Source organism: Venturia canescens, chromosome 4, assembly GCF_019457755.1.
Source record: "Venturia canescens isolate UGA chromosome 4, ASM1945775v1, whole genome shotgun sequence".
NCBI lineage: Eukaryota > Metazoa > Arthropoda > Insecta > Hymenoptera > Ichneumonidae > Venturia > Venturia canescens.
Window position 1 is genome coordinate 16,144,412 of NC_057424.1, and position 12,501 is coordinate 16,156,912.

General features: G+C 44.1%; 2 protein-coding genes across 2 annotated transcripts in view; both read right to left on the reverse strand.

Moving 5' to 3' along the window:
• Nucleotides 1-2,698: 2,698 nt before the first annotated feature.
• On the reverse strand, nt 2,699-8,270 carry LOC122409133 (serine/threonine-protein kinase Tao-like). The gene has a single exon (XM_043416441.1). It carries the CDS (start codon nt 8,268-8,270, stop codon nt 7,647-7,649), a length of 624 nt encoding a protein of 207 aa, XP_043272376.1. The 3' UTR covers nt 2,699-7,646.
• Nucleotides 8,271-8,384: 114 nt separating this feature from the next.
• Nucleotides 8,385-12,501, reverse strand: part of LOC122409132 (insulin-like growth factor-binding protein complex acid labile subunit) — a 97,137-nt gene continuing 93,020 nt past the window's right edge. Inside the window, exon 5 of the mRNA XM_043416440.1 lies at nt 8,385-10,112. Coding sequence (XP_043272375.1) covers nt 8,385-10,112 — 1,728 coding nt within the window. The remainder of the gene's footprint in view (nt 10,113-12,501) is intronic.

Below are 12,501 nucleotides of genomic sequence, written 5' to 3' on the forward strand. Positions count from 1 at the left end.
TCACTCTGGAAATATAATAGCAGGGCGAGGCAGGGAGGAAGAGCTTGTCGCAAAGCTCTCTCTCTCTCTCTCGCTGCTTGAATTTATTCTTCATACGGTTTTCCATCACACGCAACCGCCTCTCCCCGCAATTTCACGGAATAGAGATCACCGAGAATTTCGTTAATTAAACCGAGTCTCCGAACGAGAATAATCTGCATTATTCGTAGTGGAAAAATCTCGATCGAACCTCCTTTTTGTATGACGTGGAAAATGAACTCTTTGAATAGAATAATTTGAAGTTTCGTATAAACAGAGATTTTCGATTTTCTTAGTGACGAAAATTTGTTGTTCTTACTGTTGGGTAACACAAACTTTGTCAGTGAAATTTGTCAAGTGAGACAAAAGTTTGGATTGATCTCCTCGCTTGATCTATTGACGGGGATCGAGCTCAGTTTTCGCAATTCCTCATTGAATTTTTTTTAATGCGTTCCCAAAAACTTTTTTTAAATCCAAAGTCCGTTCTTCTACGAGGTTCCGCATCTCCCTTAGTTTTCTCTTTTGTTTGAAAGTCCCTGCGAAATGGAAACCTCTTTCGCTCGGAGGCCGGGCTCTCTCGTTCCCCAGAAAGTTACAAGTTTTAAAAGGCTTAAAAAGCCGAGTTGCGGTGGGTTTTCCTGAGTGCAGGCTTCGTCCACATTGTTACACGATTGATACGGCCTCGGTTTAATGGCGCGAGTTTCTTCTCGCGCGCATCGACCTCGAGTTTATGGCTACTTTTCTTCTTTTTTCAACTCTATTCTCTTACATCATTTCGTTGGCTCTCTTCGTTACCCTCGCGTGTTTCACTTTAACCCTCTTTATTCTCGTCCCGTTTCACGAGGCTCTCTCGACCCCCCCCTCCGCGTTTTACTCTCCTTTTTTCCTCTTTCCCCATACGGGGCTTTCTTGAATGAGCCGAGTACACAAAGTTTCCGCATTATATTGTATGATACAGACGCGAGCTATTTATAGCTACGGAGATCGCCTATCGGAACAGATACGTGCTGACTTAAATGTTAATACGCTCGGTGTATATAGGTTCCTTGAGCTTCCAACGTTGACTCGCGAATGAACCTGCCGCAACCCCGTTTCCACTCCGACTATGTTGTTCCAAGTTATTGTTCGAGACGTGAGACAGTCTCAGGCTCTCTAGCTCGCAGCGAATATTACCCAATCCTGAGCAAGCACAAAGTTATATTCCATTAGTCAGGGAACAGAACACACCGTCTTGGGTATAAACTCGAAGGAGGTTCCGCAATGGAGTCTGTGTAAACTGATAGCGATAGGAGAATACAAAAGAGCGAGAAAGGGGAGCGCGAGCGGGGCGAGCGCGAGAGAGAAAGAGGAAATCCTCATAGTTGACCCGATTACCCGCGTGTATTTTGGAATCTAGCATAAAGCAGTCGGCTTAGAGTGCCCCCCCGTCAACTCATCCGGGCAGCGACGAACTTCCTTCAACTTGATTTGACTAGTGCATTTGCGGATGGGCCAACTAAAACTCGGGGTTTATTGACAGCCAATGGAAAACTCGAGGTTAGCCTGTGCGCGCTCGCAAGTTCAGGAGAAGTAATGACCTCGTGAATTCTCGAGGATGCAACGTACGGCAACGAGCCTGCAAAAATTTCTTTCTCGCAGTGCGACGATAAAGTATGCTGCAGAGGCTGCAGAGCTGTCGCGGATGGGGAATTGAGACAGTCTGGCAGGTCAGACACGCGAGTTTATGGCGCGCAACGTGTATGCCGCGAGGATGGTTTCAGGTTTCCGCAAAGCGACAAAATTGAAATTCAAGCCTGTAGAATGAGTACGTGCAGGCGAGAGGCGACCAGGTGGTGGTGGTGGTGCGGGGCCTCGGGAGGTGGCGACGTTCGACTAATAGCGCACAATTGGAATGTGCACTCGTATATAAGTGAGCCGCGAGACACGAGCGAGAGAGCTGGAGTAAACGTTGAAGGTGTGTGTCAGAGTGACCGAGAAAGAAAAGGAGTGTGTACAAAACCACTCGGTTTCTTGATATACCCGGCAAAAAAATGTGCTGCATGCCATGCTTTTCAGGTTTTGGGGGAGCAGGTACTCTCGCGCGTGTTTCGGTGACATCAGAGACCGTTCCGTTCGTTCGCTCGTTCGTTCGTAGTGCACTTTGAATAAGAGGGAAATAAGTGAGCAAACTCGATATGAATAAAAAGACCGAGGACGACGCGGAGTTATTTGACAATTTGCAATTGTCCCTTCGTCATTCTTGGAATATCATAGTCACGCGCGCATCCCTTTTTTCCTCTCCGCTCACCGCTCCGCAAACGCGTTTCTCTTTTTATGGCTCCATAATCCCCTTCTTATAACTCTGTTCTTTCCCTCTCGTCTAGACGCCTTTTCGACTCGCAATAACTCCGCGAATCGTGCCGTAAATACAGCTCTTGTTTTTACTACTAGCGCAGGAATCTTCCGAATCTCCTTCCTCCCGGATAATAGCCGCTTCTGCTCCAACCTTCTTTTGCGGCTCTTTACACACTCTATTCTTACCTCGTAATTATTGTGTAGTCGAAAACATTAAATTTATGACTCGCGAGGCTTGACTTCATAAAGTTTAAAGAACCCACACCTAATCTACGGATCGGACTGAATGTGGGGTATTTAGGAAGGGCAACTAAAATAATGGGGGGCTTTGAAAATAAACGTCAAATCGACTTAATCGCTCTTTTATTTTTATATAGATTTTTATTGATGATTTCTGAATATCCGCTGATAAAGTTGTTTATGTACAAAATAATGCTGAAATATACTTATAACATTTTATATAGTAACCTAATTGTTTTCACTTCGCTTTGCTCGTCGAATTCCGAGATAATCCTCCGAGCGAACGGATCGTTCACTTCGCCATTACATTACTATCGTTATTATTGTTTTTCATCCGGTTTGATTAACGCCAAAATAATCCGTCAATCGCGTCGGAAGATTTTCTCGATCTCTCGCGCATATTCCTCAATATTTTTTGCCCATCCTCCCGATACTTCATTCGCTCGTTTCTGTAACTCTTACTTTTCCTTTCGTTAACTTAATTTTTAATTTATTCGCATTTCTAATATTTACAAACCACGACAGCTGCGAACGTGGCGCGGTATACATCAGCAATTGTGTTTTTTTCTTCTTTTTCTTTCTTTTTTTTTTGTTTTTTCGTTTTTATTGTTTTTTTCGTTTATAGAGTACAGCTCGAAGGTTAATAAAGGAGAGGAGTTAATTGAGTTAAGACGGTGAATGAATTTTTAAAAATTCTTTTTGTTTCTTTGCATTTTTATCGTATTTTCTCGCCTGCGACAACTTTTTCAATTTCTCTCCCATTCTTCCGTACAATTATCATCCCGATTATCGAGACGCATGTTTACGTGAATCCACGTACGTACGTGTGTATTTGTGTTTAGTGTGCGAATGTGTTGATATATTTACAGAAAAGGAGAATTGGCGGAGTTGCCTCCAGAATGGGATTCTCGTAACTTTTTCTTGCGTGTATGCGAGATATTTCTTGTCGCGCCTGCTGGCTTTTTCGATCTTGGGGAATCTCCCGGCGAAACGAAATTGTCAAAGGATGAAGGAGAAAACGAGAAAGAGGAAGAGAGGAGGCCTGAAATACGAGCCGCAAGCGCATCTGGCAGTGAATTATTTGGCCATTTAGGCTGAGACGAGAATAGCCCGTTGGTCCATTGAAATGAGAAACAAAAGATTTGACACAAATAAAAAAGTAGGAAAGGGGTGCATTGGCCGAGCGGTAATTAAGGAGACTCGTGTAGCTGCTTGATTCAGAGGAAAAACGAGAATGAATAAATTTAATGGTGTGCGGAGCAAGGAAGGACACTCTCGAAATGAGCAAACTCATATTGAGATTGAAATCTCGAGGCAACCACGCACTATTTTACACTCATATTGCACGTCATCGTATTCTCGCGTGCGTGTGTTTTCGACATTCGTCTGGCCCTCTCCTCATTCTCCTCTTTCTCTCTTTACGTTTTCGTTCCACCCGAGAACACCGCAAGAAAGAGTTTTACTAATGAAATATGAGAAAGAGAGAGAGAGAGAGAGAGGGAAAGGGGATGGGAAAAGAGAAGGAGAGAATCGCGGGAGCGACGTAGCTAGCCTAACGAACATATTGGAGCGAGTGCGTGCATTCCTTCCGCTGTTTTTTTTTCTTGCTCCATTTGCAATATTTCTTAATTCAGTCACTTCTTAAGAATTTCTTTTTTTTTTCCAATCTTAAAATATTTTACATCTTCTTTGTCTGAAAAAAATAAAAATGAAAAGAAAGGGAACCAAAGCACTCGTCGGAAATGTTACACTTTTGTATCGCGTACAGTTCTTTTTTTCTTTCGTTTTTCATCATTTTTAAAATCTCTCTTGCGTCAAGTTTCATCTCTCGTATATTGCTTTTTACGATAAGGCGCGTCGCTTTGATTTACACGAATTTACAAACTTTTCGTCATCTCTACCGCGACCCGAGGGCTCACCACCGCAATATTCAATATTCAAAAAAGTTTCTTGTCTCTTTTTCCATTTGTTTGTTGCTTCCCTATCGTATCCCACGTTGGTGCATTCATTCGTTATCCTGTCTCGGGGGCAGGATTCTCGCAGCAGAATATTACGGAAAGGCAGTCTCCGTGTGCGAGAAATTATGGCAGCGGGGTTAGGAACAAGTGTGCATGTGCGGTTTGGAGGCGACAATTAGTCATGTGCACAAGATATACAAAGATTACAATTTAATGTATATATTTTTTTTATTTATTTATGCTGTTATATATATTTATGAATATATAACAAAAGAATTGAATGTGAACCGTCACAATTTATTATCAAAGGATCGGATTAACTATGGGATAGAAAAGTGTGGACGAGGTGTCAGAAAATTTGCGCAGCTTACAGTTTAATTCATTCGTACATATACGAACAAGTACACAGTCATACGAATTTTCTCTCTCACTTTTTCTCTCTCTTTCTCTTCATTTTTTTTCATCTTACAACTTTGTACAATACCTTCAAGCCACGATTTCCATACGTTTCTCTCTCTCTCTCTTTTTTTCTTTTTTTTTTATCTCTCGCATCATTTTTTGACTAGCATTAAGATACGTGTTTTCATTGATTTTGCCTTCATTTGCGTCACGATATTAACCGTATTTTAAGTTAATCCACTTTTCGTTTATAAACAAAGGCAGAAATGATAATGGAGCATGTTTTTGAGGAATTCGGTTCCCGAACGATCCCCATCATAGGCATAAAGAAACGTGTGCGAATTTCTTTTTTTCTTTTTCGACTCTTATTCTGCGCATTAACATATCGGAAGTTTCTGGTTGGAAATTTTTTCAACGAGTAACAAAAGATCGGCACGGAGTGGATTAAATAACGACCTTATGATTTGCTCTCATTTACGGATCCTAGGGCCCGAGAAAGCGCTCGGTTGTTTTTTGTTATTTGAACAAATTGCTCCGATTGCACTTTTACTTTACAACGGGAGAAAAGCCGGCTGGCAGGCAGGGAGCAAAAAATAACGCCATTTTGAGGATGAAGTAAACGAGTATTTGTTGAAAATGTGGGTTTTCGATAACGAGAATTTCTTCTCGCGTATACCGAGAACAATGTAACGGGGAATGGAGAAAAAAAAGCAGATAGAAAGAGACAGAGGAAAGAAAATACGAGAAAAGCGGAAGCAAGGAACGGATTAAGGGCAAAAAAGCAGCCGAGGGGGTTGGATTTTTGGAGTGGCACCACGCTTCGTGGGGGGCAAATGGATTGCTGGCACGTACACGGAGGATACGATCTCCACGTGACTTTTTATCAGGGGGGTGTACGAGGTTTTATATTCTCTGTCTTTCTTTCACTCCCTATCCGCCGTACCCCGTTCTCTTGGGGAATGCGAGAGCTATCGATAATGCCAAAGTATTAATCCGCTCCTGTGCTGTGCTGCTGCCTCTATCTTGGGAGAGAAAAAAGTTTATGAGAGGCAAAAGAGAGAGGGAGAGAGAAATTCCTCTCGGAAGTGAGAAATGATTTACTGGGTCAACGAGCACAAGCCGTACGTGACGTTAAATAATTTCAAACGATTTACCATTGCTTTACGTATTTTTTCCTCATCTTCTTTCTTTTATTCTCGCGACGCAAAAACGTAATTCAGGTAGAAAATTACGAAAACGAGATCCTCGAAGGGCGAGACCTTCAATTTTTCTGTGCCTCTTTGTAACGCAATCCTCAACAAAAGAAATATAACAAAAATAAGCACTTCGAGGTAAAACCAAATTTTCAATAAATAAAAATAAATAAATAAATTTACATCGTACAACGACTCGTCAGCTGTGTGAACACGTGAGAAAGTGAAAAGAAAAAAAATGTATTAAGAATTGCATCGAAAGGTATGCAATGTTGATTCGACTAGATACTAAACGTTGCAATTCCTCGCTCTTTCGTCCTCTCTCTCTCTCTCTCTCTCTCCCTTTTTCTGAACACGTTTGTGAGCGAGGGTTCAAGGTGCAGTCACCTTTTTCCGTCTCCCTTTTCCTTCGTCTCGCAAAACGCCGCGTCGTTCTCTCGCTCGAACGAGAATTCCGACGAGCAGACTGTCCGGGAATACGTGGAGAAACGTTCTCGGGTTACAGCGTACGTTCGAACGTTCGCGACTGGTTAAACCAAAAAAATGTACAGTAACTAAATGCATCATTCATTCACATTTATCGCAAGCATTCACTCTCGTGTCCGGGTCATTTTAACAGTAACTAACCACAGGGACTAAAACCTTATCGAGGTTAATCGTAATCGTATAATTATATTTCTTGTTTTTACACATGGGAGGAATGCTTTATTTTCCTTTCAATCTTATTTTCAAACATTACGCAAATGTTTTTCAACTTTTTTTCTTTCTTTTTCCCAATCGAATATACCGATACAACTATTCATCGGGGTCGAGGACTCTGCTACACCATTAGACACACTTTTTGCCTAACTGCTCGATCTTTATCCATTTTAGAAAATAATTCGACGTACAGTCATATCTATATATGTATGTGTGTATATTTATATATTTATAATGGCTGCACTCTTGATTTTTCACTGATATACACGATCGCGTTTGCACCATTAATCTCCTTGCGCACATGAACGTCCGTGAGCCCGAAATGATGCAAATTTATGCATCAGCTCATTGCACACGATGCAAACGTTATCGCTTATTTTTTAGTTTCGATTTTTAAATATGTTTTGTTTTGTTTTGTTTTTTTTTATTTATTCATTTTTTTTTTTATTATTTTGTTTGTTTGTTCGTTTTTCAAATCCATTCAGATCTATTAGACCGTTCCACTATCGAACTTGACACATTTACCTACTGGCGCACATAATTTTGCACACAAAACGAAAGGCATAAAAACTTAAATTTCCGGGTGTAAACACACGGAAGGAGAAAAGATTTCCGCATGACTTTTATCTATTCTCGTTCTTGGCATCGTTGGAACACTATTCTCGTTAGATTCAGTCTTTCGTAAGATGAAATCTCGTGCCTGCGCGGCACGGTACATTGCGCGTCCGGCTGAGTCGATGCAGTGGTTGTTTGGTAGAAGCGACGACGAATTCGGCCGGGTTCCAAGGAACGTTGCCGTGGGTTTTTACGCCCTGTAAGTACCTATTCCGCTGCTCGAATCATCCTCGTGGCCTTCCAACTCGAGACTGCTTTCGGTTCGATGTTTGCTCTCGATTCTATGGGACGTAGGGAGCATTTCACGGTCTCGGGAGAGGCTGCGCTCCCTCGACCTGTCGCGTTCGCCTCTGTAGTGACGATAATGATGCGAGGCCGGGCCAGCGTGACCGTTAATAGCCAAAGTCGGATAGGACGACTGCGGACAGGGCGGCGAGTGTCTGGGCGGAGGTGGCGGATGACCGGGTATCATACCATTCGAAATCCTCGGATTATTCTGCTGCTGTCTTTCGGTGGTTGAGCTCGAGTCAACGCGGGCTGGCAGTGCCGGAGCAGGCGAGGACTGCTGATGATTACGTCGCAACGAGTGACTCGAGTTTTGGTGATGATGATGGTGATGATGATTGGCCCCGGTAGTGGCTGTTGAATTGGAGCTCCTAAGGCTCGCGGAGCCGTTGCTAGACGCCAATATTTCACTCGATGGAGTCTGAGGACTCGCGCAAAAAATACCGGCTGGACCGGTACGCTGTTGCGACGTCGTTATTGCCGAAGTGGTGTGAGAATTAACGGATGGCAGGGTGCCCGGACGTCTCATTTGACGGGCGGTCTCACCGTCGATGTAGGTGAAACCCTCGCCTGCGGGTGTACTACCCCCGTGAGGCAGAAACCACACACCACCGTTACCGGGGCTCGCCGCCCGAAGTTCTAGCTACAGTTCCGTCACCGGTATCGGCTTTATGCCTGTCGTTACCGACGAGCCGAGCTGCTGCTGTTGCTGCTGTTGCTGCTGCTGCTGCTGCTGCTGCAGTTGTTGCTGTTGTTGCAAGTGCTGCTGATGATGCTGCAACTGTTGCTGATGGTGATGATGGAGATGCTGCTGCTGGTGCTGCTGTTGATGATGGTGGTGATGGTGGTGATGGTGCGGCGCATGAGCCGCGCGAACGATGTACTCGTCGTCGGAAAAGGTCTTTTGATACTCGTGCTCCTTTCTCGATATCGCACGATTTTTCCATTTGTAATCCTTCAGCGCATCTCTCACGCGCTTACGGCATCTGTAGTAAAGGATAAGAGCGAGACCGGCGAAAAGTGCGAGCCCGGCAGCGCAAAGGGTCGCCAACAGAGCCTGCTTTCGTGGATCAGAAAATGCGCATCCCAACTCATCCGGTGTCATACCTCTTATTGGTTTTCCACGTGATTCCGGTGGCTCTGCGCAAATTGGACTGGAATTACGAGGGACGAGAACCTCCGATAACCACAAGAGGCCACACTCGCACGAAAGAGGGTTGTTGCTCAAGTCCAAACGTCTCATCTCGCCCCAGGCAACGAGCGATGCGGAAAAAGTTTTAAAAGCGTTACCGGGCATTATGAGATGTCGTAAATTTGGCAATCCGCTGAGAGCCCCGTCTTCTATGGTCGTCAGACGTTTGTTGCTTTTCAGTATAAGAGTCTCGAGATTTCCGTTGTCCGCGAAAGCTCCTCTTTCGACGGTGGTCAGTAGCTTCGCTGCCGATACGTCGAGCTTCTTCAAATTGGTCAATCCCTGAAAGGCCCCTCCACGCAATACTGCGAACGAGTTCAAGCCGAGGGTCAGCTCCTCCAAACGCGACAAAACAGCCAATTGCCGGGTCGGCACTTCGCGCAAATTGTTCGCACCGAGATTCAACGTTCTGAGGGAGTTCAAACCACGGAAGGCACCGTCGCTCACGTTGTCGAGGGAAACGCTTGCAAGATCGAGAACAGCGAGACGCTCGAGGCCGTTGAAAGCGTCGTCCGGCAACGAAGATATGACGTTGAAACTCACGTGCAATTCAGCGAGAGCGTTTAAAGGTGATAAAGCCGTTGAGGGTACGGCCATCAATTGATTGTCGTCGAGATAGAGGACCCTCAGAGCTCCCAATTTCTGAAACGCTCCTGGCTCAACCTTCGATATACGATTTTTGCCAAGATCGAGCTCCTCCAATTTCGTCAGAGAGGCGAAAAGACCGCTCTTCAATTCCTCAAGATAATTGCCACGTAAATTCAGTATGGTCAGTGACTTGAGACCCGTAAAAGTACGTATCGTCAAGTTCGATATCTGATTGTGCTTCAGATCGAGCTCAACGAGTTGCTTCTGTGCTTCGAAACTGCCGTCGGGTATCGTAACCAAATGATTGTCCGATAGATCGACGTTTTTGAGATCACCGTAGAACTGAAAGGCAGCTGCCTCCACGACCCTTATACGATTCTCTTTCAGCACTATCCGTTGGATACTCGGATTTAACGCGATAGGTATAACGTTGAGGTTCCCGTGTAGACAATTTACGACGAGGGTCTCGTCGTCGCACGTGCAAGTAGTCGGGCAAAATCCTGTCCTGCCCACGCTGAATATTGACGCTGTCACCAGCAGGAACATCAATCTCGAGGCTCCCCTTGTACTCCCCACTATTCCTCCCAAGCTCTGTAACAAAACAAATAAAAAACTCTTATTTACATGCGTGACCCAAATATTTTCATATTTTTCGCTTTTTTTTCTTTTTTTTTCTTTCCACCTGACGTATCATTTTCTCCGTACGCGTCGCATTCGTTGAAGTGGCGGAAAAAGGGGGTGTGGCGGAATTCTCCCGTCAAGAGATAGGATAGTCTACACCGAGGACAAAACTCTCGCAGTATAAATGATGCATATTGAGATGAGTAAAAAAAAAAAAAAAAGCAACGACGCGCTGAGCAAAATGATAGTAATCCCACAACATTGGTTGTTCGTCGTTCAGCAGGAAAAGAAGGAAGGCAACGGTGCAGTGGGGAAAAAATGAGGGACGACGCTGCTATACGCCCGAAGCTCTGTTCTGTCAACTTGGAAATCATTATCGCGTGTCAGCTGATATTACGAACGGGAGGGAAAAAAATGAGCCCGTCATTATCCCCGGATTATATCCATATCGCGGTTAGTTACAAGTGCCAAAGCGAGGGGAAAAGCTTTCACTTGCAATATGTAACATTCGCGCATATTCCCCGTATTAAGCGGGGAGTATATCCGTGATAAAAAAAAAAAAAAAAAAGAAGGAGGAGTCGTCATTCCGTTGATTACATGACCCCGTTATTCCACTTTGCTGATGCACATTTTCATATTAAACGACTCTCCGGAACACGTTCCCTGTTAGGGATTTATCGAGCAAAAATATATAGTTATCGCACCGCTGTTTCAAACGCGATTAGCCAGCGTTTTTCGTTCCAGCTGCGAATTCGAACGTTATCAAACAGTCTCGCGGTCGAATGGACAAAAAACCAGCACTACCATAAACGCGAGATTTTTATCAACGTGTCTTGTGACAATATATCCGAGAGGAAACAAGACAAACGAGCGATTATATCTCGGGAGGAAATTCTTGAAAGTGGAGAGGGTTAGTTAAGGGTTAGGCCGGATAGCAATAAACCACATAGCTGAGGTAGATTCGTGAGTGAGCGAGGCAGATCTCATGGCTCGTGCATGGTCATGACAGAGACCTTTTGTCTCGAGATTTCTCATCGCCCCTAAAGCACCGCGTGTACAGCATCCCTATTTCAGGGGTAGGACATTATTCGCTGTGTACGCATTCAGCCAGTGCATCGGGCGTTCTATGTTCAATAATTCAACCGTGACAAGGTGATGTAACGTTCATCAAAGCGCGTCTGTCAGATTGAACGAAATAGTACGATGAAATAATTTGATAAAAAGCTTCGATATTTATCGAATTTCTATACTACCGTCCGATTTATTTCCTCTCAATTTTCGAGACATTCTTACAACTGAATTTCCATTTACGATTAATCAAACCTAATGCACGTACCTTCATTTAATTTGCGCATATTAGAATCTCGAAACAACGAACACTGATTCGTTCAATGAACACGGAATGTTGCGTAAATGGATTGAGAGATATGTAAATAGAAAATAGATATACATCTGCGGACTGACGCTTCGCCCTATCGCAGGGGCACTAATCTCGAGAGCGTAAGGATAATGTCAACTCCGGCGTTATGGTCGCGCAGATGAGAGGCTGGTCGACACAGTGGATATCACTTTGCTCTCGCACCCTATTGCTTCTCTCTCTCTCTCTCTCTCTATTCGAGATACACCTCGTCGCACCCGCGTGTTGCGGCTGCTGCACAAACATACCGCGCGCGGTTACCCTGCGCGGATACGTCAGATTTAACCCGTTGTAATTAGCGATTACGAATTACCCTTTCGTCCATTAGTCGACCTCCCTCCTTGCGTCCCGGCTTTCCAGATCTCTGTACGAGCGAATCCTCATACGCGGAAATAACAGACTTCGTGATTAACCTCGCTCATCATGTAATCGGGTAGAAAATCAGTGTATCGTGAAATGAAAATTTCGTTAATTTTCGTAGCGTTCCGCTCGATGCTCGAGCAAAATTTTTCAATACTATAAAATCCTCGACAAATTCTAATCGTCTGGCAAACTATCTTCACCGCAATTTTATTTAACATCGGGATAGATTCTCTATTTAGTTTTGGTATTCCGAGTTTAATCACGCGTCACGCAAACTCTGATGAGAGTTGTTGGTTTTTTTTTTTCCTCAACTTGTTTATAATTAATCGATAGATATAACCGGTATAAACGGAACGAAGAGAATCGAGAGAGGCGACCGATGGGGAATTCAGGTGTGGAAATTCAAAGCGCTCGTCAATGCTCACCAAGCAAAACGATTTCAATTGGACTCTCTTCCGTTCACGATCGAATTTGGAATCGAATGTTTCATCGAACCGGTTCCATGAGACAGTATCGCGGCAATGGTTTTGTGTGCCCGTGTGTGCGAGAAAGGGAGAGGGGAATTCGAACTATCGCTTT

Bases quoted from the DNA above. Each gene is read 5' to 3' on its own strand.
- LOC122409133 (XM_043416441.1), bottom strand. From the start codon at position 8,270: ATGAGACGTCCGGGCACCCTGCCATCCGTTAATTCTCACACCACTTCG.